The 27,818-nt window shown below is 41.7% G+C and overlaps 4 protein-coding genes across 10 annotated transcripts; 2 read left to right on the forward strand and 2 right to left on the reverse strand.

The window, feature by feature from the left end:
* Window positions 1–570: 570 nt before the first annotated feature.
* LOC133888411 (uncharacterized) lies at window positions 571–8,791 on the reverse strand. 5 transcript variants are annotated; one of them, XM_062328650.1, is made up of 16 exons: window positions 8,679–8,791; window positions 7,629–7,990; window positions 7,418–7,546; window positions 6,717–6,924; window positions 6,435–6,581; window positions 6,079–6,153; window positions 5,911–5,982; window positions 5,570–5,641; window positions 5,018–5,089; window positions 4,685–4,756; window positions 2,688–2,759; window positions 2,291–2,362; window positions 1,808–1,951; window positions 1,452–1,523; window positions 1,088–1,234; window positions 571–999 (listed from the first exon to the last, which is right to left on the reverse strand). In XM_062328650.1, the coding sequence occupies exons 2-16, from the start codon at window positions 7,845–7,847 to the stop codon at window positions 815–817; spliced, it is 1,758 nt and encodes a 585-aa protein (XP_062184634.1). In that variant the 5' UTR covers window positions 7,848–7,990; window positions 8,679–8,791; the 3' UTR covers window positions 571–814. The 5 variants fall into 5 exon arrangements, with proteins under 5 accessions (XP_062184634.1, XP_062184632.1, XP_062184631.1 ...); XM_062328648.1 differs by having other exon boundaries at window positions 8,589–8,689; XM_062328647.1 differs by lacking the exon at window positions 8,679–8,791 and adding an exon at window positions 8,513–8,630.
* A 2,716-nt stretch (window positions 8,792–11,507) lies between these two features.
* On the forward strand, window positions 11,508–17,331 carry LOC133888457 (calmodulin-binding receptor-like cytoplasmic kinase 3). Its single transcript, XM_062328715.1, has 7 exons — window positions 11,508–11,889; window positions 13,229–13,494; window positions 13,645–13,898; window positions 14,231–14,396; window positions 14,475–14,564; window positions 15,868–16,166; window positions 16,833–17,331. Exons 2-7 carry the CDS (start codon window positions 13,374–13,376, stop codon window positions 17,040–17,042), a joined length of 1,140 nt encoding a protein of 379 aa, XP_062184699.1. The 5' UTR covers window positions 11,508–11,889; window positions 13,229–13,373; the 3' UTR covers window positions 17,043–17,331.
* Window positions 17,332–17,605: 274 nt separating this feature from the next.
* On the reverse strand, window positions 17,606–21,615 carry LOC133888456 (dol-P-Glc:Glc(2)Man(9)GlcNAc(2)-PP-Dol alpha-1,2-glucosyltransferase). 2 transcript variants are annotated; one of them, XM_062328713.1, is made up of 8 exons: window positions 21,260–21,615; window positions 20,584–20,672; window positions 20,176–20,509; window positions 19,565–19,826; window positions 19,310–19,447; window positions 18,992–19,196; window positions 18,544–18,686; window positions 17,606–18,458 (listed from the first exon to the last, which is right to left on the reverse strand). In XM_062328713.1, the coding sequence occupies exons 1-8, from the start codon at window positions 21,347–21,349 to the stop codon at window positions 18,199–18,201; spliced, it is 1,521 nt and encodes a 506-aa protein (XP_062184697.1). In that variant the 5' UTR covers window positions 21,350–21,615; the 3' UTR covers window positions 17,606–18,198. The 2 variants fall into 2 exon arrangements, with proteins under 2 accessions (XP_062184697.1, XP_062184698.1); XM_062328714.1 differs by having other exon boundaries at window positions 20,176–20,492; window positions 20,584–21,613.
* Window positions 21,616–21,630: 15 nt separating this feature from the next.
* On the forward strand, window positions 21,631–27,544 carry LOC133888458 (uncharacterized). 2 transcript variants are annotated; one of them, XM_062328716.1, is made up of 6 exons: window positions 21,631–21,914; window positions 25,646–25,772; window positions 26,287–26,372; window positions 26,507–26,567; window positions 26,710–26,796; window positions 27,206–27,544. In XM_062328716.1, exons 2-6 carry the CDS (start codon window positions 25,692–25,694, stop codon window positions 27,296–27,298), a joined length of 408 nt encoding a protein of 135 aa, XP_062184700.1. In that variant the 5' UTR covers window positions 21,631–21,914; window positions 25,646–25,691; the 3' UTR covers window positions 27,299–27,544. The 2 variants fall into 2 exon arrangements, with proteins under 2 accessions (XP_062184700.1, XP_062184701.1); XM_062328717.1 differs by having other exon boundaries at window positions 25,657–25,772.
* Window positions 27,545–27,818: the final 274 nt, after the last annotated feature.

Here is a 27,818-nt window from a genome sequence, read left to right on the forward strand (position 1 = left end):
GGTTACTTCAAACAAAAAAAATCTTCCATTGCATTTAGTCCTCATGCTTGACTATTTGATGCCTTTTCTCGAATTTGAAGTGTTGAACCCGGACATATGCGAAACAGCTGACGAACCAATATAGGGACCATCAGAGGCTGGAACGGTGGTTCGGGTTTTCGACCACGGCTTCAACAGCGTGTCCTGTACTCTGGGAGGCCGAACACCGTACGGAGGGCCGCTCTCGCGTGAAGTAGGCAAAGCCATCGCAGGCAGAAACGGTCGTGCGCGAGCTAGACCGTACGGAGGGCCGCTCTCGCGTGAAGTAGGCAAAGCCATCGCAGGCAGAAACGGTCGTGCGCGAGCTAGCGGCTGGGGCGCCCAGCCGCGCGCGGTGCCAGAGCCCCTGCCGACGGCACACCGAGCTGAATCCAATCGGTCGGAGGCGCCCCACCATTGGATGGACCGAATGGTCTGTGCGGCTGTGCTTGCAGGTAGCACCAATTTCAGCATAAGATCACGATCCATTACCGATGGACTGAAGCCCCCCCGGGACATGGATCCTTGTGCAATCACGATCCATTACCAATCTGTATGAATAGTTTTGACATACCATTAAAACTAGCATAAAACTGACACCATGCAGAGGAAGCACGCCATATTTACAGTTCTTCCTTCCCATCAGCTTTGGTGGGTACACAGACGTAGTAGTCACGTAACACAAGACCAATCTACAGATTGCACAAGCTTGTTCTTGGAAGATATATACAGGACGGCTTGCCTTAAGCAGGCACTACTACCTGCTTACAGTTGGCTGCAGGTGCCTGCTGCCATACTACTCTGGCCGCACGTTCACCAGGTTTGGAAGGGCAGCCAACTGAAGCTTCTTGATCTCGTTTGCCGTCACCCTGCAGGACTCCAGAGACAGGGAGCGCAGGTTCTGCAGCGGCTTCAGGTGGTGGAGACCCAAGTTGGACACCCGGGAGTTGGACAGGTTCAATGAGACCAACGCAGTCAGGCCTGTTACCAGACGTAACTACTGAGACGAAAACAAAGCGAAGTGTACAGATAATGCATGTCAAAAGAACAAGCTTCAAGGAACATGTACCGGAGATCAGCTCAAGGGTTTTGTCCGTGAGGTTGCCATTTTGAGACAGGTTAAGCAGCGTCAGAGCTTTCAGGTCTTTGATATTCTTCACTCCAGCATCCGTGATTAACCCACCACAGACCTCCAGGGACTGTAGATTCTTGAAATCTGAAACAGTGGCCACCACATTAGGTGATGTGAGATGTATAAAATGTAGAGAAGTTACTTGTTAGGGAAAGAAATCCACTAATATAAATGCTTTGCTCCGCAAGATGGTTACAAAGAATTAAAACGCTCAGTAAGATATGAACCAAGAAAAGCTGCTGTCTTTATAAGTGCTAACATGGTAGTCCGCTGGGATTATCTTTTGAGTATGCACACTTACATCTGAAGCAGTTTGTGCCAGAATCAGTTATACGAGCTCCAAATAGGTCCAGGTGTGTCAATCCAGTGAGACCTGCATTAACCAAATGACCTTAGCTAATGAAATGATATGATTAAATAACCTTTAACACAACACATTGTCCACAGTGGGGAACCCTCTATTACAATACAATTTACGTGTGACAGTCACCATCACCAAAAGTGGAAATAAGCTAATCAGATAAATGACACCCAACATGCAAAATTAACATAACTATGAACCATTTTTCTGTCAAGGAAGGTAATGGCTTATAGGTGGTAAGATACTTTTGCCAAGAAAGAAAGCCATAAGATACCCAGCTAATATGAGAAGCGTACCTGTAAGAGCTGCTAAGCCATTATCTGTGATTTGGTGATTGTCAAGATTAAGAGACTTCAGTGATTTCAAGCCAGAAATTTTCTTCAAACCAATGTCAGTAACCAATGTAAAAGAGAGATTGATGCTCTGCAAATTCCGCAGACCTGCAGAAACAGAACAACTTCAGAACATCTAACACAGAACAACTTCAGAACATCTAACGAGAGATGAGAACTACAATATATTATGCTTAAGAATTCAGACGTATGATGCATCATCCAAGGCGATAACAATTTAGCATCGAAATCAGCATGGAGGTGTATAGCTACGAAACATTTATTGAGAGCAAAGGTCAATTTCATCAAAGGCTGCAGCAACAGCAGTGTAAACTAACAAGGCAATACACGTCTGAACTGCTCAAGCAGCAGAGATTAAAATAAAATAAAACAAAAAGGAAAATGATTGCCAATTCTGCTGGCACTTGTGCAGGAGCTTAAACAAACCAGAAAGATGACAAAGTCCATTGCTCCCAACTTCAGTGTCTGAAAGCTCCAGGGTTTTTAGCTGCACGAGGCCTACAGCACATCAAGATGCAAAGATGTATCAACAAATGTTTTGCACCAACAAAATTCTCAAAATGTTGTAGTTAACAGTGCAAAAATGTACATCAAGTCCAAAAGGGATCTCTGCAGACGGGCAGGGATAATAACCAAACTTTTTGTTAAAAAAAAACACAATGCTATATGCCATTTCAAAAAGCTAAGTTATGACTTACTGGGTGAGTAAGTTTATCGGTGGTTCTTTGTCTTTTTTTTTAATTTATATAAAACACCAGGTTAACGAGGAGAAAATTAGAAATGCCACTGCAACTCATAATTTATCAAGATATTAAAAACTCACCTTTCAGGTGTAATAGGCCCTCATCACCAATCTTGCATGAGTCCAAATTTAAGCACTCCAAGCTGATCAGATCTGAAATGAATAAAGGGCATCAAGAAAAAGCTGTTCCCTCATTATGGATCAATTAGTATATAACAATGCCATAATTCTGATGTATTTCTAGAATGATCGATACAAGAAATGTGTGCTTCCACTAAATACTGTACTTATAGCAAGTGAACAAAATGCTATGCTAAAAAAATGCAATACCCTCCTTGAAGATGTCATTCTCGGTATGCCTCTGCTTTCATCTTATCAGCATTAATTGTGCATGAAAGAAACAGTGGGTGCTGATTTATTAGGAAAAAATCCAACTATTTTTCTTGATCACAATGATCAGGTTTTTTTTTTTCCCTCGAACACGTAGGAGAACTGTACGTTATTGTATTAAGAAGAAAAATGATCCAATTTATAAGGAAAATCAGGTCTGAAAACCTTAACAAACGTTGCATTACAACCCGCGGAGGAGCCCAGCTCACGCACAAGACAAGAGAGAAAGGAACCCCAAACCCCCTAAACAACCGGACGACAAAGCATGGCTGAGCAGCATACAACCCGACAATCACAACAAACATCATACAACTCGACATCCATGAACAACCAAACGGCATCCATAACAAACGACGCCACCCCGCCAGCAACCGTCCCCAATTAGCACCTCGACCAGAACATCCCAACAACTCAGCAGGCGGAGCCCTGCTTCCACGCCTGACCACCCAACTCGGTCGGTGGCTCCCACGCCAAACCACAAGCTCAATAGATGAGGTCCTAGGACGTCAGAACAAAGCCACAGCCGCAAAGCGCTGAAAGGTGAAGGAAAGCCCCACCGAATAGCAGAAGGGTCGGACAAAAGAGCAAACAACAACGGAGGATGGTGTGCCCTGCAAGGAGTGCCACCGGTTATAACAAAGAACATAGGGATTCTCCGAAACGACGCCTTCAAGAAGGAAGCGGTAATAGAACCGTCATTGCTCATCCGGGAAACTGAACAGGGTTTTCACTCGGAGAGATCCCGGGGGGAGCGTCGCCACAACGCCTCCAAGGAGGTTATGATGCCCGCGAATGTCACCGTCGTCGGCAATGGCAAGGTGCATGCTAGGGCTTTCGCCCATAATCCCCCCTACCACGGCACAACCCAATGAACCTAAAGGCTCAACAGGTCGACCAGACCAATCACCTGCAAGAGAGCAACTAGCAGCACACAGAACAAGAGCACGCCGGCCCGAGAGACGCATTCACCAACAAGAGATGACCAGGAGTGAAGCCTCGGCCCGCAACAACGTACAACAAACAGCCAAGGTTGCACCGAAATCGCCGTCAACAATGGCCAGCCACGGCACCATGCAACAGCAGCTCGACCTCAGGCTTGAGGTGGATGAGGAAGAGTACCAAGCCACCATAGCCGTCCGAAGAGCAGACAGGGAGCCGCACAGCGGAGCAGCCGGCCATAGCCCCCAGCAGTGCCCGCACGTAGCCGACCCAAGGCCCGCCACCGCCAAGCCCGACCCTGGCGACCGCACCGACAACGGATCCAAGTGGATCCCGACCGGCAATGGCCAGATCCACCCCTCAGAAAGGGAGATCCGGTGAGGAACACCACGGATCCACCAGCACTCGACAGCGCATAGGGGGGAGAGGGTGGAGGAAAGCAAGGGGAGGAGGGGTGGGGGTAGGATGGCCACAGCTTGCCCCCCCCCCCCCCCGGCGGCCTCCGTCACTGCCGGCGGTGGCGGTAGCGGCCAAGCCAAGGCCAGTGGAGGAGGAAGTTGAGTGAGGAAGCGTGTCACCCTCGAGTCGCCTCCGAGGAGACGATGCGAGGGAGCCCTCAAGAATCGTCCCTCAATGATCAGGTTTTAACACTACAAAAAACGTTTTACTACAAAATATGCAACACGTTCTTCCTTAGATATAAATTCTATAATGATTTAATATAAAGATATGGAATGAGTAATCTTTACCTTTTAAATGAACTAAACAGGCATCTGTAATGTGGTTGAACCCCAAATTTAGAGCCTTCAATCTGACAAGACCTGCAAGACAGCACCAGTCGGTGAGCTAAACAAAAGCTGTAGCCTAAAATGGAATGGAGTTGCATACACACTACACAGCCAGCTTGCAGCAAAAAAGGTACAAGCATATCTGTTTGACACTTGACAGGATACTAGGTAAACTGAGTAGATATATACTGAGAATCTACAAATTAGAATATTAATGTGGCCAAGAAAAACGAGGAACCACTTTCCTATAACAGAGAATTAAGTTTGCCAAAAATTCAATAATCTAATGTTTACCTTCTAAGTTCTCGCATCCTTCATCGTAAATGCCACACCTACTCAGATTCAACAAGACCAACGAAGCCAGTCCTGCAATAGAATGAGTGTTAGTGAAGTCTTGGTATCCAAGTGGTTGGCTTGCAACTGTTTATGTAGAAGGAAAAAAAAAAGACTCCTCCAGTCAAAAGAAGTTATCCCTTGAAAATTATAATAGGAGAATGTGTTTGCTGCATCTCAGCGAAAAAAGAAAGAAAACTTCTGTCACGCTAATAAATGTAGCTGTAGCCTGTCCCTTAGTAGCAGAAAAGCACTCTGAGTTTCTCTGGTCTAACACTTGGGAAAATTTTGTCTCATCTATTCATACAGCACTCTTATTCAGGTCCCTAATCCTCCTCTTATTCTAACGTACAATGGACTACTGTAGAGTGTAGATGATTGGTGGCACTGGCAGTCTGGCACTATTCAATGGGCATGGGGGAAACCTACAGGACTTCTAAAAATTGAATGCAAAGACATTTTCGCAGAAGTGAAAATTGATAGATACAGTACTCTCAAGAAAAGATGCAAAACCTGATATAACTTCCAAACAAGCTGCAGTTATTGTACAGCCCTCCAGGTTTAGGTGAGCTAGCTTGGATAGACCTGAATGGAATGAACCAATAAGATGAAACATGAGCTAACTTCAGATGAAACTTTGTGCTATTAAATAAATAAAAGACATAAGTTAGTAAAAAAAAACTATACGATCACAAGAGCATGAAAATTTAATAAATAAAAGACATAAGTTAGTAAAAAAAACTATACGATCACAAGAGCATGAAAATTTAGACAGTTGAGCCACCAACGTAAGACAAGAACCGAACCTTGTAGTGCAAAAAAGGAAGAAACTTATTCTTGTTTCTAGAAGTTACCTCTCAAATAAGAAACACCACAATCAGAGATTTTGCAGCAAGAGAGTTGTAACTCTCTCAAATTTGTAAGATCTGCAGACGGAAAGTGGCATTTGTTAGCCTTGGACATCGTTGTGTTACCGTATACTGGTTTACACTTCACACCAGTCAGCTAAGGAGAGGTGCTACCTGACAGATACTTCATATCTGAATCTGTGATGCAGCTACAGTATCTCAGATTCAGTTTTTCCAGTTTTTTCAAGTCTGCAACACAAAATTCTGTTATTGCATCCAACATAATTTAATTGTGATTTTTTCATAAATGAGCTGAATGTGAATCAACAGGTGCCTATAAGTTTTTTTTTCCTCCTTTTTTCCCCCTGTAGTGACTTGAACATGCAAACATAAGCATCAGGCATGTTGGGACTTGGGACATACACAAAGGGCTCCAGGTGATCCAGTTGGCTTGGTACCAAAAGGTAACCGGTCCAAGCTTAAAAAAAAAATTCTGTTCATAACTGACAAGCTCAGAGAGAAAAGAACACCTTTTAAATGAACAAGCCCACCATGAATCTTTGGACACCGCTCGAGATCTAAGTTCACCAAATTAACTAAGTTTTCAAAGGTTTTTGCTCCTTCAGCAGTAACAGCAGCACATTTCTTAATGCTCAGTGATGTCAAGTTTGAAAGCCCTGCAGAATTGAGAAGTGTGGTATTACAGCAGAGTAATAAAAACAGAATATATAATAGTGAAGAAAGTTTACACCATAACATCATAGTATAAATGAAAGCAAACTCAGCTATCGCGCTATCGGAATATCACTGACCTGACAATGTTTTAAGTCCATGCTCTGAGATTTTATCACAGAAATTGCATGCCAAACTTTGCATGCTTGAGCAATCCTTAAGAATATCCAATCCAATATCAGTCACATCAGAGCAAGAGATGTCAACAGATAGCAAGGATTGCCCTTGAGAAGCCACTACATCCATCCAGGCATCCGTCACTCCAGGATACTCTCCCAGACAAATATCCTGATACCAAAAATAATGGAAAATCAACTAGTAACCTCATAGATTAACTTTAGTATGCAATAAAAGAAGCATCCAAGTTAGGTCCTGTTTGACCTAGCGCACCAAGCAAACTGCGAGCTTATGTTGCAGCTTATCCAACTAGAAGAAAAGCCTCATCTGACTTCAAGGTAGAAGGCAAATCTTACCAATAGATTGTCTACTTATTGAGTGTACGCTTATGAAAGATTAAGATATACAAGCCATATAAAACCAATGAGAAATGTGTGATAAGATGGCTTTCCTCATTCCGTGATTTTAGAAATCTAGGCCTCATTGATCGGAACATTAATTTTACATCCTTGTTCAGATTCCACAGGAAAGGCAAAGTAAAATCATCTAACATTTTGGTTTCAAAAAATTATCTAACATTCATCATTTTTTTTACAACTGGCATAAAATTCCCTGTGTTTAAGTTCACCCAGAATCGTATGCGAAACAAGAACAGAATCGTCACCTGCAAAGCGCAATCACGAAAAGCTCCAAGCGATGCCTCGGTGAGGTTGCTCCACTCCACCAGTTCATTGAATATCTGCTGACTAAGATCCCTGGGCAGCAGGGAGAAATCAGAATACCTACTCATGTCCTGCAATCAATCCCCCTAGCAAGTCAGTAAGAATAAGCACTCATGCAGCAAACCTCAAACAAACATGGCCACATAAACCAACCTCACGGACTTTGGCCACGCAGAGCTCCACCAGTGATGGGCACCGCCCCGGCCCCGGCCCCAGCCCCGGCCCCTGCGCCCTCCGGTGCACATCATCGGAGTTGCTGCGGGGCAGTGTGTGCAGCAGCCACTTGAAGCTGCCACTCTTGGAGAACCTCGCGCTGTACAGATCATCCTCGTCGACCAGCTGGCCCCTCTTCCTTGAGCAGGCACTGCCCATGACGACGGCACATGTATTGAACACAAACCAATCACAAATTCACAATATGGGTTCTAGCTGATGACCGTGCATTTGTTATCACCCATCCCCTGTGTGATTATGACTTGCGAATTGCGAAAGACTTCACTTTCTTCATCTCCATTCTGCACCATCAAAGCATCGCATGATTTTGGTGATTCTTACTGCAGCAAAAAAAGCTAGACTAGACGTATCCAAACAATAAGAACCCCCCCCCCCCCAAACTACTCAATTCTAAAATTTTAAAAGAACTACTCAATTCTGGGTGGAAGTGTTCATCTACAAGCAATCGAGCCTCTAACACTCTAACAGTAACACAGTGTCAATCCTAAAAGCAATCAAACGCAAAAGGTTGATCCTACCGCGGTAAAATTAGCCACCACCTATGGAGCAAAAGCATCATTTCTGCGTACGTATGATCGAACACAGAACACCCCAAGTAGTCAACTGCGCCTAATGTTCCGCCCAACTCCTCCAGATTACCCAGAGAGAAGAAGCAGCAAAGTGCCCAAAATTCCAACCTAGAATCGCCAGACCGAGGGGGGAACCACTACCAAGAGCACGCTGGGCAAATCAACAACCACCAAAATAGCACCAAAAACCTAAGCAAAAGATCAAAATTACCCGATCCGATACGGGATTCTCACCGGGAAGACACTGAACCCAGCAAACCGGGGTTTAGTCGCAGATTAAAGTTAAACTAAAGCAGCGATTGAATCCTACCTAAATCCAACGAAGACTCGCGCGCGAGAGAGAGGATCATCACCGAAAGGGACGCGAAGGGGATGGAGAGACGGAGAAGAAATGGCTTACCGCGAGAGCCGAGGCAGCGAGGGAGCTCCACGTGTCACGACGCGAGGCTGCGCCGCTACGCCTGCTGTTGTGAGTTGCACACTGACATGTGGGGCAGATAATAGGTTGGCCCGGATGTCAGTGAGTGAAACCGGGGCCGGTTGGTGGCTGATAGAGATTGGGCGACGGGGCCACAGGTAAGTGGAGAGGATAAGGCAGAGCAGACGAGAGCACCGTCACACGGGCTCTGGGTTGTGCTGCCGGTTTTGTGGCCCCGTGACTACTGGTCCGTTTCCGGGGCCTACGTGGGCCCGCGGTTTTATGTTGATTCCGTTATTATAATTAATTCATTGTCTGCTCGGTATAAATTGTAGGGCTGGCCTATGGTGGATTAAGGGAGGGGCGTGGAGTATCAATAAATATATAGATCTATATAAATATAATTTAATTAATTAACTACTTATTTTGATATAGTTGGTTTTACTGATTCAGTTATTATGATTAATTCACTGTCTGTTAATCTATTAGAATAGCTTAACTAATTAGCTAGCTATTTTAATCTAATTAAAATAACTAATTAATTAATTAAATTGTAACGTGGATCACAGATCGCTTCACGTTATCTCTGGTATACTGCACGTACAAGCACATCGTATGATTCCGTATCATGGACCATGACTCATGGTTCGTGGATCGATTTAGATGGCCGTGTACAAAAAGCATGCACGGGATCAATTCCGGAGTGCTCTAAACGTGTAACAGAGGTAAAAGAGCTAAATGATTCAAGTCAATCGTGTCGAGTACGATTTACTGTTGAGTTCAAGTATTTTAGTAACTTTTTGTCATTTCATTTGTCGTATTTTCCTCGTCCAGACTTAAAGAGAATACAGTGGCAATTTGACAAGATGTGTGTATATACACACGCACTAGTGTCGTTAGATACCTAAAATCTAATTAAGGATTGCTTGGTTGGTTTTCGAGCCGCCCATTAACTTGTAGCATAGTTGCTTTTTTTTCGAGATGGGGAGTACCCCTATTCAATTGATAACAGAATGTTTAACATCAAATACATTAGATTAGCTACCAACAGGTAGTTAAAGAGGTAGAAGTGGGAATGAGAAAAACGATTTGCCATTATAACCCCATACAAGTCACCCGATAGAGGAGAACTCTAGCTAGCAAAAGATAATAGATCGACAAGCAAACACCGCGATAGACACAAGTTTAGGCCTTATTTGGATAGTATGATTTTTATAGGAATTTTAGATGATTTTAATTTTTAAGAATTTTTCTTATAAGGTTCTTTGGAATAAAGGAGCGAGCTTATCAAATTTCTATGAAAATCATATAGAATAGCTTATTTCATAGTAATTTTAGAGAACTTATAACATGAGGTTTAACCTTATGGAAATTTTTGTGTCTATCTCTCGTATCATTCCTATGTTTTTCCTGCACTCTAACCAAACGGTCATTCCTACAGTTTTTTTTATTTTTTCATAAGACATTTTATCATGCATTTTTTCTATTACTTTGTTTTGAGAATCCTAAGTTCTAAAAAGGCTTAGCATGTGTCACCCAGACTTCTCTTTCGTCACTCTTGGCGATCTTCAACAGATCATCTCTATCTCCCTGCTGCTCCTCTTCACCTATAGGGCAACAGTAGCCATTGTCCTCGTGCAACAACACATCTTGATTAAACTGCCCCCCTCAAATGTGTAACTGTTTAGAGTAATCCTTCCACATCTTGCACCAGGCCATCTTTGCTTAGCCCCTTCAACAAATTTGCCCAATACAGAAGAAAAGAACAACTATAATAAAGATATCCCATGGAGCTGAAATTAATTTTCCTTCGAAACATGCCTTATTTCTAACTTTCCAAATTGCCCTACAAACATGAGCAAAACCAATAACATAGTACGTGCTAGGAACTTTTTAATCCATTTGTAGCAGAGTTGCATGGATCTTTTACGTCTAAATATAATTGTATCCCAAATTAAATTCTAGTGTATGCTTCTATATTATATATAATTAATTGTTGTCAAACACAGAAGGTGGAAGCTCTGATAACATATTACTCCATCTAATTATAAATACATATTATTTTGAAAAATATTTGGTTCAACTTTTAATACTTTGATTAACAATAGCTTTTAAAACTTTGAAAACCTTAAAATCGTATGTGTAAAATTGTCTTAAAAATGCTTTCATAATATCATAATTCAATATATTTTATAAATATATTCTAATAAAAAGTTAAAACTATGCATTAGAGATTGTATCTTATCCAAAATGATACGTGTTTATGATTAAAAGTAGTAACATATATTAGTACTAGATTGTGTTTATCTAGGGTGAAGTTTAGTCAAAACACACCATTATTTCAAAAGTATGCAAATATGAAAGTAAATTATTGATATATCGGCTGGGCTTTTTTGTCCGAGCTGGAAAGCCAGGCGAACCATTATAAGCTTCGACGCTAGGTTTTGTAGAAGCCCATTTCCTCTAGAACATTAAAAACAAAACAAAAGCTGCCATTTTGAGACTTATGGCTCCTATATTGTTATTCTATCGAGAAGGAAAAAATGCAAGCAGGCTGATCCAGATTAAAAACAGTTATGCTAAGTTGCTAAAGAATCGATAATTAAATTTTTAATACTTGAGCCATTACTTAACCATTACAAGAGGAAAATTATACCAGCATCACCGGATACTCCATTCATGTCGATTAGAAGATAAAAAGATTAATCTAAAAAGTTATATTGGATGATATGGAAGTAAACCAGCGATGACGAATAGCAGAGGATTTCAGTGGCAAACACAATCACTGCATCCCGACGTCCCGAGCGGGCCGCCGGTCAGACCAACTGCCTTCGCGAGCTCACCCGCAGCGACACACCTACCCGCCGCTCTGCCACCGACGCGCGGGCCCAGGGACCCACCTGGCAGCAAGTCGCGCCATCATCCCGCGCTTCGGCGTCGTTGACCAGTCCCCCTCGCCCGGTCGTCGGTCTCAACTGCCTCACCCTCTCCCTTTCCCAGCACACGGTTTCCACACCAGCAGGGCGCCCCACCCAAAGATCCGTTCAAACCAAGAAGGAATTCTTGAAGGAGAGGATTCTTCCTCGCCATTTTCGTCCAAGTGCTTCCCCGCGGACTCGTGCCTGGATTAGGTGGCCTCTGAGGCGCGGGAGCATCCGGCTGCGGCGGAGTCCGGCGCTCGAGTCTTTCTCCGGTGAGTAGTTGCGTTCTTGGAGCTCTCCAGGACTTGACTTCCAGCTGGGTGTTTCCGCGATTTGTTGCGGTCTTGAATGTTTGGTGTATAGTTAGATAATCAGATTGCTGTCTTCATTGTTGGTGCATCGCATGCTACTAGTACAGATTAGCTTGATCGCATCACTTATCGCAGCGATTCATTGCTAGTATTGTGTTCTTGGGCCATCTCTGCAGTAGGACTGGCCTTTAACCGCAACATGCTGCGTTTATTCCGGAAGCCAGGAGGGCGTAGCTGACACCGTTATTTCTGAAACGGGATCACATGATGTTAGGATTGCGGGTTGGACTTCCTGAAGCAGTAGTTTTTTTTTTCTGTAATAGCTAGGGATACCATGTTTGCTTGTTCTAGCGCATAGCTATCAGCTGACAGATGGCTAAATGTGTCTCTGTGATATGCTTCTTTGCCAGTTTGATCTCTGATCTCTCCGTCCAAATTTGTCTGCCTATGTCGTAATTATTTGGTTTTGGTAGAGTTCGTAACTGCTTGGACTATACTGAGTAAGGACTAAAGAGCCAGGTCTTGTTTTGTTATCTTGTCGCATGAATTGCTCAGAGAGGTACGTGCTGTAAGTATGTACAGCCTCCCTTCCACACTCTAAAGAATAGATCCCCTACCATATAAATGCATAAATGGAGGCTTGCGACAACAAAGGTACTCCATCCAGTCATAAATACAAGTTATTTTCGAAAAGGTTCGATCAAACTTTTAAAACTTTAACTAATAATAGCTTTCAAAATATTTAGTTTGGAAACCTTAAAATCATATGTGTAGATTTATCTTCAAAAATATTTTCATAATATCATAAATTTAATTGATTTTATCAATAGATTCTAATAGAAATAGTGGTCAAAGCTATGCACTGGAGACCGTGTCTTATCCAAAACGACATGTATTTATGATCGGAGGGAGTAAGAGACAATTTTACTAGAGATAGCCATTCATACTGTTGGGCCTTTGGTACATTCAACCAAGGGGTTTGCTTCAGTACTCCTAAATAAAACTGACAGGAAAAAGGGGCATTCACAGTTGAACTATTCGATTCCTAGATGTAAACATTTGTTCTACTCACTTTAGTTTATCCTTTGATTACATTTGGAGCGCAGAAGCACCTTTTTTCTTTTTTCAAACAAATGCCTGAGTTGTGCATATTCTAATATAAAACATGACAATTGCCAGCTCATATGTGCCCATGCAGCGTCTGTACTCATACTATCACGCATCTGGTATCTAATTTGGTTTATCATTTGTTCCAGTTTGCTAAACCGAATGTTTTGCTGTTATTGTTTTTGCCTTTTAGGTTGAACCTTCTACAAGGGAAGGACAACCATTACTCTGGCAACCAGATAAGACAGTTTTCTACAAATAACGTGCTCGTGTAAGACATCAAGTACAAATGAAGCACACCGCTGCCCTTTGTTGGAGGATTGAAGACAGATAGCACTATGGTAGCAGCTACACCTGCAGGAATGTTTATTGTGTGTTTTGAGTCCCTCTGCCCATGTTTTGGCTCAAAAAGGAAGGATGGAAGCGAAGATCCTGTTCTTGGAACACATTCAAGTTCCTGTAAGTTAAACAACGACGCTTCACCAATGGGTGTTCAAATTCCTGTTTTGTTGGGATGAAGCTGGTTACTAACAAACAGGAGTTATGCTTATAAATTGTGTTGGTATAAACACTTGCCATCAACTGTGACATATCACTTCTATTTTTCAGTGAACTCTTCTGAACTGAGGTCAATTTCTGATAGAATCCCAGCAAGCCCTCTTCGAGTACCTGCAAGTCCATCTAGATTTTCATTGTCTTCGGCACCAAGTAGAAATGAGCCATTGAACCTCAGCCTTGAACATGTTGTTAAACTGACACATAACTTCTCGCCGGCCCTGATGATTGGTGAAGGTTATTTTGGAAAGGTCTACAAAGCGGAGCTGCGAGATGGCCACATTGTTGCCATTAAAAGGGCAAAAAAGGTAATTTAGTTTCTTCGTGCGATTAAGTAGCTACTTGCCTAGCTACAATGGTTTACCTGTTAGTCCACATGATGCCTATTGGACTATGGATCAATGAACTATGCACTCACATCCGCATTCTTCGTTCCATCAGCTGTGGATAAGTGTTATATGTTGGTCTTTCTGTTGTGTATGCTTGTTCATTGATTGGATTTGTTTTCTATCTCCAGTTCATATTGATTTGGAAGCTGGTAAAAAATTTGTTTACTTTCGCTTCCTTTTGTACTTGCAATTGTCTTGTAAGTGATACATTGCAGTATGAATTGTGGTTTGATATGCTTTCTTTTCTGCAGGAACATTTTCTTTCTGTACGTGCTGAGTTCAGTAATGAAATCGCGCTACTAAAAAAAATTGAACACAGGAATTTGGTCCAGTTGCTTGGTTATATTGAAAAAGGCAATGAGCGAATTGTCATAACTGAGTATGTATCAAATGGCACTCTTAGGGAGCATTTGGATGGTAAGCTGTAAGCTAGGTTGCTAGTTTGTTGTATTCCTTCCTAAATCGGCCAGTCTGATATTTTAAATCATCTTTCAGGTCAACATGGTTTGGTTTTGGGATTTAGTCAGCGGCTTGAAATAGCCATAGATGTTGCCCATGGATTGACTTATTTGCATCTCTATGCAGGTACACTTTGGCTACATGTTTCCATTTGTTAAGCATCAAACAATTTAGATACATACGAATTAAATGCTCTTCTATCTGTTTTGATCCATGCCAGGTGCTTGTACTGCTTTACCTGTGCAGTCATGAAAGCACTCTAAACTAGAATTTTAAGGGCATTTGTCCAAAAAGAAATTTTTTCTTTCACCACTAAGGCCTGCTTGGATAGGGTGGGGTGGGGGGATTGGGCTCGAAATCCTTAGGGTTTATTTCAAAATTTGAATTAAACACAAAACACTAGGGATTTGGATCAAATCCCACCAATCCAAACAAGATTTTGTGCCTCAATATTTTGCAACTAGCCTGTTAGGGTGCTTTTCTCTTTTGCCACCCTTGCGTTAAGTGTTATCTGGACACAAACACGGGTGTCGGAATCCAGCTCGGATTCAGGTGTTCGATTCAGCAAAGAAAATTTGGACACGCGAAATACAATTCAGAATCTGACACGGGTGTCGGAATTCAACTCGGATTCGGGGTGTCCGATTCGGTAAAAAAAAAAAAATTGGACACGGGTGTTCAGGTAACACTGGTCTTAACTGTCATTTGCTAGAAAATTTTTACAATAAAAACCAAAGTATCCTCATTTCATAGGTTTTTCTACTAAAGGGAGGAGGGACTGATGCTGTAAAACAACATGGGGTGTTTCTGTAGTCAACATATCCTCCTTGATACGAGTAAGAAGATAACAGAGTTATACAAGAACATATATAGAAACTGAGAAGAAGGGTGAAACTTTTTAGCACACTTAACGGTAGCCAACCATGTTTTACTCAACAGGAGTGGCAAAAGGAAGTAGAAGCCTAACTGAATAGTGGCAAAAGAGATGAGTGCAGAGTTCCAGTGGCAGATTATAGATATTGCTTAGCTTAGTGCCTTAGTGGCCAAAAATGAAACTTCTGACTTTTCAAAGATTACCGGAGTTCCAGGTTCCGTTGCTTTCTTATTTGGGCATTTGTGGTGGCCCTTCAGTACGACAGTACCTCAAGAAAATGATCTATCTGATGTTTACCTTATTTAAAACAATAAGTGACCCTACCTTCCAATTTTATTCATTCATGAGGATATCCATGTGACCAGATTTATATCTGATCCAACATTTTTGGGGGCTTCAATGTAATCCAAGATGCGAACTAACTTCATGGATATGCATTTTTCTCTTGAATAAAAGATCATGCTGAAGACAGGGGGATTCTATTTTGTTCATTCCTATGGGTAACCTACATATATAGATTTTTCCCTAATTCATATTGTATGCTTTTGCTTTTAGAGAAGCCCATAATACACAGGGATGTGAAGCCATCAAACATTTTACTAAATGAAGGCTTCAGGGCCAAAGTGGCCGACTTTGGATTTGCAAGAACAGGCCCTACTGATCCAGATCAGTCACAGATTGAGACTGATGTGAGAGGAACAGCTGGCTATGTGGATCCAGAGTACTTGAGGTCAAACCATCTGACAATCAAGAGCGATGTGTTCTCTTATGGTATTTTGCTCCTTGAGATCCTTTCAGGCCGTCGTCCTATTGAAGTGAGGAGGGGTGCAAAAGAAAGGATAACAGTCAGATGGGTATGTATTCACCACCTTACTCTTTCGATCATACCATTTCAGCATTTGGTGTTCTTTCTGATGTCTTTATCAGATTTGCACTGGTGTTGTCAACAAATTGGGTATGTAGGACAAGGTCCCTGTCTTTTCTCCATAGTGATAGCTCCATGAGAAATAGATCTGAATACAAATTATAAGCTGGATACATATTGCAATTTGTAAACAAATTAGTACCGATGGAAGTAGGGATGAACATAGAGTAATCAATGGCGAAACAAATATATGATAGAGTTAAAGAGAGAGAATATGAACTTGTTTGTCCCTATTATTTTGTTTGGTTATCTTTTCACCTATTTCGCCTGATGACTTTTCACCCACCTTTTTGTGTGCTTGTTCATTGATGTATTCAGGCGGGTGTGCAACATTAGTTTGTTTCTTTACTAGCAATTCGATATTTTTTTGTCATGATTTAAACAAAACACCAAGTGAGCTTTCGTCCATCTCTAAGGCTGATACTTGATCCTTCATCTCATTATAAACGTACTCCAAATAGTTACATTAAAACTGATGAAAACATGCACGGCTTTTCTTGTAGTTGCTAGGCTGTGGGCCTTTTCTGTTGCCATTTACATTCGAGACTTTTAAGACATTTGAGCTCTGAGGCTTGGTTTACTGCTGTCCCTACAGGCCTTTGAGAAATATAACAGAGGCAAAGTTACAGACATATTGGATCCAATGTTAACTGAATCAGTAAACGAGGATATACTGAATAAAGTTTTTGATGTGGCATTCCAGTGTGTTGCACCTACCCGTGATGACAGACCACACATGAAAGAAGTTGTGGAGAGGCTGTGGAAGATAAGAAGGGATTATGCAAAAACTCAAAGAAGAACATAAATGACTATCTAAACTCTTAAACCATCTGATCCTGGTTGTCTTTTTTGCTTGAGAGAATATGGGCCACTTCCTAGTGAAGACTGCCACACAATTAATGCAAATTTTGCGATTATGAACAACTGGAATTTGTACAGGGTTGTGACCGTATATCGGGCTATATGTTTAAGAGATCAATGTGTTGTACAATGACCTGCAATTGATGATTTCCCTGTATAGCCATTAGCCAGCTAAATCTTTTCTGTAATCTGTATCGTCAAGGAAGTAAAGTGTATCTTCTGTTTGTGGCATTTGGATTTTTGAAACTGTAAGACCAACCTTTTTGGATAAGACTTTCAAAAGAGTTAAGGTACGAGAAGGATATATTTCACTAAACCTCTTCAGGAGATAGCTAGAGATAAAAGGAACTGAAAGTTATCAATTATCATTCCTCACTTGTGTGTTCTTGCAGGCAAATATTAAAACCATATTAAGGGTTCCAAATCTGAATCGCTTCTTGGACTGTCCATGCACCATATGACTGGGAAACTGACCATGGAGAAAGCAGTCCAACATATCACAACTAAAGCAATAAAAACCTAAATTTAAAGGCAAATATTAAAACCATAACAAGGGTTCCAAATCTGTTAACAATACAAACATTCCCATCAATTACAGCAGGATACAATAGAAGAATATTAGCTCAGTAGGGAAAAACCTCTCAACCAGTAAATAGCTGAAACCTATCCATCTGTAAAGCTTCTACCTTCAATCAGCAAGGGCTATAGCCAAACACTGCAGCTGCAAATGACCAAAAGAGGTCAACCACATCTAAACTGTCAGTATTTCTTCTTGAGGCATCACCTGCCTATGGTGTGCCTCCAGTTCGATACCGATCCACATAGATAGTTGTTGCCCTCAAAAGTCATGTAATCAAACAGTGTGCTCAGATGCTCATGTTTGGCTTGTGTAATGGCTCATCAAAACCTCTACTGTACATAAAAAGCTGACATGAAAAAGGAAATTACAGCATTCATAAGTATTGTTTTGATTTTTCTCGATGAATCTACTCAGTGACCTAAATAAGCCGGACACAAGTATGCTTAGTGGTCCTGTTAGAAGTTCATGTTCAAGACTACGATAAACTGAAGCTTGCTCTGTTCGGGTGCTTTATCCTAAACTACCACATAAACCTTTGTGTTCCAGGCTCATGCTCCCAATGGAATGGTCGGAACAGAAACATCACCAGAGTAAACAAGTCAGCAGCCGCATAAAGTGACCCCAGAGCAAGCAATTTGCCGTTGCCGATTACTGGAGAATTAAGAACCAGTATGACAAATGGAATTGTGTAGTATCTGAATTCAACCAACGGGGCAGGTACGAGAACTAGCGCAACTGAGAGAACAAACGATAGCACCCACACCCTTGTCTGTGATTTCCCTATAAGATGAGAAAATCAGAAGATGTAGTTCATTATAATCTAAAAGAAAAGTCACCATTTCTAATTTCACATGAAGATATTTACCTAAGATGTTGATAATTGAGAACCATGAGTACACATAAAGTGGAATCAAAATGTATTTCATCATCCAGTTAACTTGGATAACCTTCCTCCAAATATAGAAGGTATAGTGTCTATTGTCAGCAAGAAGATATGGATGAGCAACGCTGCATCAAAAGATGGGGTCGTTAAAGTAGGGAAAACATACAGAGTAGAGGACAAAAGGACATCGTTGTTTAACGACAAGAGAGAAGTGCAATGGTCAAGGTTCCTGTGGCGTATGTTTCACCACAACTCTGGTTGTACACCTAAATATAAAACATTACTACATTGAAACTGTTTTGCTATTATCCTTTCAGCTTCATTATGGTTTTAACATGAGTCATCATTGATAAACCTCTAAAGGTTCAGCAGGAAGCTTCTCATACTAGGATAAAAAGACTTACACAAAGGGCATGGCTAGGTAACAAACCTGAAGAAATGTACAGCAATGAAGCTTAAACCAAGAGTCGTCAACACTGCCAGAGAACTACAGGTTTTATTCTTTCCAGACCAGCGGAATAGGTCCAACACTAGGCTGGGAGTGAAATGCCATGGTAGGAGGGCAGCGGCTGACACTAGACCAAAGTACAGAAACTGTGCAAAGTGTGGTGAAACAAGATGAGCTTCCTTAGCACCTGCATCACTCACAGAAAGGTCATATTTTTAGCAATTTATAGCCTATTACTAAACAAACAGCTAATGTCTTTTGAATTACTTAAAAGTAGGAGCAACTAGAGATAACACTTACCTAGTACTATACCACCATTCCAGATTATGAATGCTATAAATGCCACCATAACAACTGCAAATGGTGTAAATGTGACCAAAACTTTACACTTTGAATTCCATAACTTCAAGCTGATGTCCCATACTTCCTCCGCAAAACCTTAACAGTACTCGTAAATGTTAGATATGGCATCAAAAGGATTACATGTAATAAAAAAGGAAGCCAGAAGTTTGCAGTAGGTGTAAATGTAAAATTCTTAATTGAAGGAGTACTCACTGTTATACAGCTTAGTAGTTTCAGGAACAACACCCACAATACTTATGGGACTATTAATTCTCCGTCTTCTCAAACCCTGAGCATTGATTTTGTTATCCCTACCAGACGCTACCTTATTTGACTTATGAGTTGGTTCACTGTTCTCACGAGAAACATTGTCTTTAAGGTAAAGATCTTGTACGAATGAGATGGCTCCATTGGCAGCAAAAAATATCATCCATATTACATTTGTCTGACGAAAAAGTATTGAAAAGGCACCAAACTGCAGCACAAAAGAAATTCATTTAAATTAATGATCATCAAAGGGCTTATAACAAACATCCACAACATCCTGATTGCATGTTCCTACTCGGCAGGTGCAATCAATCATATAACAAGATAGAAGTAGATTCTACCTTAAGCGCAGAAAGATCCATTGAAAAAACTCCCAAAATCAATATTACAAGGAAGTGTATACACAATACAGTAACGATAAAAAAGTACTTCGCTATAGAAAACGAAATGGAGCCTCAAACAAAAATATGGATCCTGATAGGCTTATGCTCTGAATGCAACAATAATATTTATATTTAACACAAGATGTCGTACAAAGCATTATGTCAAATACTCACCATTGCACCGACCCAAAACCGTTTCTTCAAGCAGGACAGGTACATTGCAAGAACTGCGGCTAATGAAGCAACATCAGTGTAATAAACAAAGGTGAAGAACCAGTGAACAGGATATAATGCTACAAGAATAGCATAGATAGTTGCCTTCCTCTTGCCAATTCCTGGCCGGATACACAAAAGCAGGTCATGAAAAAGAACAGCGCAGATCATTGCCATGATAACATTAGTTGATCGGAGAACTGCTGTGGAGCAGAGAGCATCGAATGTTTCTGCTACCCCAATCATCCAGGCAACAGGAAACAAAGACGCAACATATACTAGCGAAACATAATACCTGCAATATTGCAGACATCAATCCATCACAAGGTAAATTTGAGCTTGAAGCAATAAGGCATTGTTAAAACTCACAGGCCAGGAGGGGTGGTGATCATGGGATCCCAGGTCAAGAAATCTCCATGACAATACTGCTGTGCCTGGGGAACATGGAAGATCTCATCCTACCACAAGGCATTGGTTAGCGTGTCACTGAATGTTTTTCATGCTTCACTCGAAAGCATTTGTTCCTTTCTACATTGTCGAAAATGAATGTATAACCAGGTTCCCCAAAAGTACAAATCCCAAATAAATCCTTACCAATGTATAGATCTAAAAAGTCCGACTGCTTGCTTGATTTATTAAATCTAGAGAATTCCAATTTCTAGAAAGCTATGACTTATGATGAACTAAATATACTCGTGTTTCTGCATGGAAACAATACTTCTAGCATTTGCACAAATGCTAAACCTATTTTTTACCTGTATGAACACATCAAACACAGAAGTGTTTCTGCAACTTCAGAATGAATGTGTTTTCAGATAAACCAGTACCTACGCACCGCCGTGTTGTTAATGAAAATAGGTGGACTGTCCAATCGCTGGGCAAAGCTATTTTCCGTCATCACACAGTACATACCCAATCATCGGGTTAATTCAAAAGCACCTCATTTGATTATCTCCACTTCCAATGCAAGGCACCGAAACCAGATCAAATAGCCTTCCCTAAGAACACACTCGACAAGCGTATCCAAGGGAGAGAAGGAACTCACCATGTAGGGCTTTGGCACGATGGAGTCGACCAAAGCCACGATCGGGATCGCCCACGCGGCCACTGCCGCGGCGACGACCAGCCTCCCCATTCCCCCAAGAAGGCCTTTCCGCGGCGCTCAGGGTTCTCCGAAATCCCGCGAGCTTCAGATCCAATCCTACGCCTGGAAGTAGCGCACACCCTGAACCGGTGAACTCTCAGCCCTCACTCCTCACGACTCACCAGGCTATCGGCGGAGACGCAGGAGACCACGGCGTTGGGAATCACTCGGGAGCAGTTACCCGCGCGATACGACGCAGCGCGGAGGTACCGGGGTCTCGCCGGAGCGCGCGGCGATCGTCGGCTGCTTCCGGCTCGGTGACCTTGGCCTATCGGCTCGCGCCAGACCGATGATTTAGGGCCGCGACCTCTGGGCTCAGCCCAGTAATAAAATGGGCCGATATGGCCTGCGAATCTGAGTGGCCAACCTGGAGGCCTGGCCCAGCCCAACCACCGTTCCTGTTCGAGCGTTCGTCCCGAACGGGGAAGACACCATCTGATTCGCTATGCTCAGATCTCCCGCTGCCTCCCGAGTACGAAGACTACGGCGGCCGGCTCCGGCGGCTTCTCCACGGTGAGACTGCCCTTGTGCGGTGGTCTTCCATACCCCCTTCCATGTGAGTTATTACTACCCCTTTCTGTGTACAGCCCCATGTTCTTTCTAGGAAGCTGTTCCTATGTTTTGTAGGACGGTCAGTTCGTGGGTGGAATTCGCCATTCCGTTTATCTATGTTTCATTGGAGAGTTTGCATAGATATTCTCCATAGGAATAGACCGGGGAACCATACTCACAAGGGGTAATCTTATTGGCTAGATTTTGTGATGGCAAAGGGCGTGAGTCAGGGGCTGCAGGTGCAAGATCCACCGAGGTTGAATGAGTGAAGGCGTCTTTTAGCCACGTCCTTGATCTGGAATAGGCACACAGGAGCAAGGAGGCAAGGGTCTGGAAGTAGAATTATATTGAGATGTCTGATCTAAAGTTTTAGGTGCTGTGTTAACAAGTCCGAACAGACGTTTCTGTTGCATCGTTCAACTTCAAGCAGTGGTATTTGATATATTGCGATGAGTTATACAACCTGTCGACCTTTTTTTCCCTTACGGCTTAATACTATGCCAAACACTTTTTGTGCATTTCCTTTTAGTACTTGAGACTTTCTAAGACCATCGCCAACCATTTTTCTTTTATTTCGTTCTCTTCCCTGCCCCCATTCCCTTTATTTCTACCCCATCTCCAATAGCTTCCCTTTGAGGGGATTTGTGAAGGGAAGGAGAGAGAATCTCAGGGTGAAGGGAATGGAGGTGGGAATCCTTTCGTGACGGTAACGACAAAGGGAAATCGTTGGAGCGATGAAGGAAACAAAAATCCCTTTATGAAGGGAATGGAACCACGAAGGGAATTGATTGGAGATAGCTAAGATCACTTGTAACATCCACGAAAGAGGACTCTAGTTGTAGCATAGCATATCTTCTACCCAACATAACCTGACAATCACCACATTACCACCAATTAATACAGCCTATAGAAGCTGGAAGCCGAGAACTGATGGCAAATTATTGACAAATTAGTGATAAAACTGATGGCAAAATTAGTGACAAAACTGATGGCAAATCGGTTGGCTGGGAGACTACAGGAAATGGTCTCTACAAATCAGAGCGCTTTTGTAAAAGGTTAGTGCATTCACGATAATTTCTTATTGGTCCAAGTGTCCAACAGACAACACGATTCTTGCACCAACAGAAGCAACCCCAGATCCTCTTAAAACTTGATACTTCCAAAGCATTCAACTCTATTTCGTGGTCGTTCTTTGCAGCCTTGGATTTGACCTGGTTTGGCGTGATATAATTTCTGGGTTGTTGGCCACTTCTTCTACCAAGGTTCTCCTCAATGGCACCCCTGGAGATGAGATTCAACATCGGCGCGGCCTGCGCCAAGGGGATCCATTATCACCAATGCTATTTATTCTGGTGATGGATGTGCTTAATGGCTTAATTCATAGGGCTAGTGAAGGTCTTCTCCAGCCTCTGGCCGCTCGGAACATTCGACATCTGTGTCTTTGTACGTCAATGACATGGTCTTATTCCTTCGGCCGGTGGTGGACATGAACATGATATTGGACATCTTACAAGTGTTCGACATGGCGTCTAGTCTCAAGACTAACATCCAGAAAAGCAGTGTCACACTAATCCAGTGTTCGACAGATGAGCTCAGCTTGATTCATGATCGTCTCCCCTGTGAAATCAAGGAGTTTCCGTGCAAGTGTCTTGGTTTACCTCTACCTATCAAGAAGTTGACAAGAGCTCAAATTCAGCCGATCATTGATATAATGGAAGGCGGCATTGATGACATGGGTTGGAAGGTCGACTTTGGTTCAGTTCATCCTTATTTCTATGACAATGTATCATGCTATAGCTATGGACCTCCCACCTTGGGCGTTGAGAGCGATTGACAAAATCTATCGAGGTTTTCTATGGAGAGGAAGGAAACAAACAAATGGAAAACATTATTTGATTGCTTGGCCAAAAGTTTGCCGGCCTCATGAGCTGGGTGGTCTTGGTATTCATGATCTCAAGACACTCGGTTGGGCATTGAGAATGTGTTGGTTATGAATGCAAAAAAACATAGCTAGACAAGCCTTGAGCGGCTTTCATTTTGTCGGGGTTCATGCTAATGTCAAGGCGCTCTTCTCCAATTCAATCAATAGTTTCTAGGGTGGGCAATGGATGCAACACCTTGTTTTTGACTGATAGGTGGCTTCACGGAAAGGCAATCGCGGACGTTGCCCCTCATTTGTTCGACCAACAAGCGCACTGTCTAGGAGGCCATGACGGATCACCACTAGGTTCAGAATATTCGAGGTGCTCTTACTATTGCAGCACTTGCAGAGTACCTTGATGTATGGGATTTATTAACTGATGTCGTCTTACAGCCGGACATCCAAGATGAACATCGATGGAGGCATTCAGAATTAGGCCAATATTTAGCAAAATTGGCTTATAACTCCTTCAATGGGGCCATCCTTTTCGAGCCGTGGAAACTCATGGAAGTCCTAGGCTCCGAAGCGGTGTCAACTTTTTCTTTGGTTTGCAGTCCACAATCATTGTTGGGTGGCGGATCGTTTAGCCCGTAGGGGACTGCCGCATCCAAAGCATTGTCCACTATACGACTAGGAAGATGAATCTACTCAGCATATCTTGATCTCCTGCGTTTTTTCGTGGCAAGTCTGGTTCTTCTTATTTAGACGGTTTGGTCTCCCTGACCTCTCGTCACAGTCTGAAGATACGGTGTTCAGTGATTGGTGGGTTAAGATAAATAAGAGGGTCACCAATCCATTGAAGCGAGGCCTCAACTCGTCGGTTAGTCTTGGGGCTTGGCTGATTTGGAAACACCGCAATGATTGCGTATTCAACGGTGCAACGCCGAATGTTCAAAAGGTCTTATGTCTAGCCAGCGAAGAAACTCAACTCTGGAGTTTGGGCAGGGCTAGAGGTCTAGTACAACTAGCTGCAGGTTAATCCTTGCACTGGTGAGTTTCATGGTCATTTTGTACTGATTATGGTGCGTCTGTAACTTGTTATGATGGGTGTGTGTGGGTGTATTGTACTCTAAAACCTTCTTTCTTAATGCAATGATACGCAGATCTCCTGCGTATTCGAGCCAAAAAAAAAAAAAAAAAAAACCTTCCAGCACCAGACTTGAGTTGCATTTGTTGGGGCTACTAAAATTTTGTTCCATTTTGACTTGTCAGCCCTGAGCACTTGATGAAATTTTTGTACCAAAACTAGAAAAAACCTATGAGTGTGTGTATCTTCTGAACATCATTTTGGGCTTGTGGCACACATTTTACAATCTCTACCATCCCTGCAGATCAGATTTGTTCCACTATCATTTATTCTAGTGCAAGAAAATCTGATTTGTGGAAACATAGCACAAGTGTTACAGATTCTTGATACAAATGTATCTCAAGTAAGACACCCATAACTCAACTAAACTAAAATACACGATCCTGCAGAATTGAGATAACATAAATTTGCAGCTGGAGAAAATCTCTTAGCACAGAATCATCAGTGTAACACTTCAAACCCCTTAGTGCAAAGCGACTGAGGGCGATGCACATAGTTCCAGATAAGACTAACCATGGATTTGCAGAACTGTATGTTGAGTAATAAGGAAAAAATGTAGTTTTGGTCAGCTGTTAATCATTTGTTCATTCATTGTTTTGAATGCATAATTCTATCCTTATGGAGCTATGATATTGGGCTGCATTATTTTTTTGCTGATGAGTATGTTTCTATGTTGAGCAATCTTTCATCTCAACTATCAGACATATTTAATAATCAACTTGTGAAGATTGTTGTCAGACGCTCAGGGCGAACTAATCTAAGTGATAGTGGAAATGGCAAGTACAGCGTGCTTCGTGATTGTTAGTAAGAATGACATCCCGATCTATGAGGCAGAAGTTGGATCCGTGCCAAAAGTAGGTACCTCAGAGTTCATTTCCTTTCCATCTATTCCGTTTACATTACATTTAGCTCTACGGCTGTATTAGTAAATTTTGCATTTTGGCCACAACATGAACCATTTGGTTTTATTGACATGATATGTTAAAAAAGATCTCTGATACGAAAATAGTTATTGATGAACATGAACCATGTCGGATCTGGCTCTTGATTGTCGTCCCTAGAGAGCAAAAACTAAGATGTTCAGTGGAATACTAGTGTGTGTGTGTGTGTCACTATTTATAAATAGTTTGCAATACTTTTATGTTTAATGGTCTTGCGCTCATAATTCTTTTCTGATGGTCACTTTTGGCAATTACATTTGTTCCTAGGAAATTGAATCATTCCTATGTAATAATGCCCATTGATATACAATTATGCTTCCACTTTGGATCCTTCCTCTTCATGAAATGAGATCTTTTCTGAAGCAACATATGCATACTGATTACTAAGGTGTATATCTAATCATCTGTCATTTAATTTCTGTGGCAGAAAGAAGATTTATCTTATCACCATCAGTTTATCCTGCATGCTGCGTTAGATGTTGTTCAGGACATAGCATGGACCACAAGTGCAATGTGAGTATCTTATCGGTTGTGTAATTTGGCTGTACAATACAGACAAAAATATCACAGACCAAAGCTAATCTTATAAATTATATATATTGCTTACCTCACCTAGAAACTGAATGGTCTGTACATTTTTGTTTCAGGTTCCTGAAGTCAGTTGATAGATTCAATGACCTTGTGGTGTATGTTTATGTAACTGCTGGTCATATCCTTTAAAATGATGATGACAGTTCTTCTTTTATTGTTTCTTTTATTGTTTTTCATGAGATTGACTATGTATCATTATCTTCATTTTTAAAGTTTGATCATTACAATATTATTATTTTCTTTAACTGCATGTATGGCACATACTAGATTCATGTTGCTTCATGATTCACGTAGTGAAGATGGAATAAAAAGCTTTTTTCGAGAGGTTCATGAACTTTACGTCAAGGTAAGACAACTATTGGTCGTCTACAATCAAGAGAATTTTCCCAGCTCATTTTAGATTGATAAATGCTGAATCGAGCATGCGTTCAGAAGTCAACTTTTGGACATGGTATTTAATTGCGATGCCTCTGTTTATCTTGTTCTTTGTGGTGCACATCATTTTCAACAATAGCTGGGCACCTATTGTTATTCTTTGATCAAAATTTTCGGTGCATGAAGGTGATGGAACTGGTATCAAAATTGCATGGGTTGTTTTTTAATTCTGCAATCTGTATATTGCAAAGTTGCTGAGTTATGTATAATTGTGTACAGTATCGATGATAAATTCTGAAGTGTGCCTCAAGGTTATTCTAGATTATCCTACTTCAACCTATAATTCTTGCTGGTATAATAGGATTTGTTTTCTGTTGCAGATATTCCTCAATCCTCTTTGCCTGCCTGGCTCTCGCATCACATCCTCTCATTTTGATACAAAAGTCAGGGCGCTTGCAAGGAAGTATCTGTAGTGCTTGCAAGGAAGTATCTGTGGTGTTACTAGTGTACGGTCATGGAGGTTCCATAAGCGTCACAGCTTAATGTACGTAGAAGCAGGCAGCTTAAGAGGCAAAACACTTGGGTTGGGTGTCCATTTATTTCCTGTCATCATTACTTGACTCCTGAAAAATGCGGAAATAGGATGTTATTTTCATTTTTTTCGTGAACGTGGATGACTATGTATCATTATATTAAGTAAAGAGAGAGTTCAACCGTTACATACACCAAACAAAACACATACATGGGATGTTTTTTTTTTTTTCATGAACGCGGAGGAGGACTATGTGTTATTATATTAAGTAAAGAGAGAGTTCAACCGATACAAATACCAAACAAAACAGACACGGGATGTTATTTTCTCATCTATACATCGGATAAGTCAGAGCTTCCTGTAATGTTTCTTGGGCTTTGGCCTGTGTTGTTAGCTAGGACTTATGAATCATGACATTGAGAACTTACTCCCGTTTCTTCCTTAAGTCCAGCAATTCAACT

Source organism: Phragmites australis, chromosome 13 (genome assembly GCF_958298935.1).
Source record: "Phragmites australis chromosome 13, lpPhrAust1.1, whole genome shotgun sequence".
Taxonomy (NCBI): Eukaryota; Viridiplantae; Streptophyta; class Magnoliopsida; order Poales; family Poaceae; genus Phragmites; species Phragmites australis.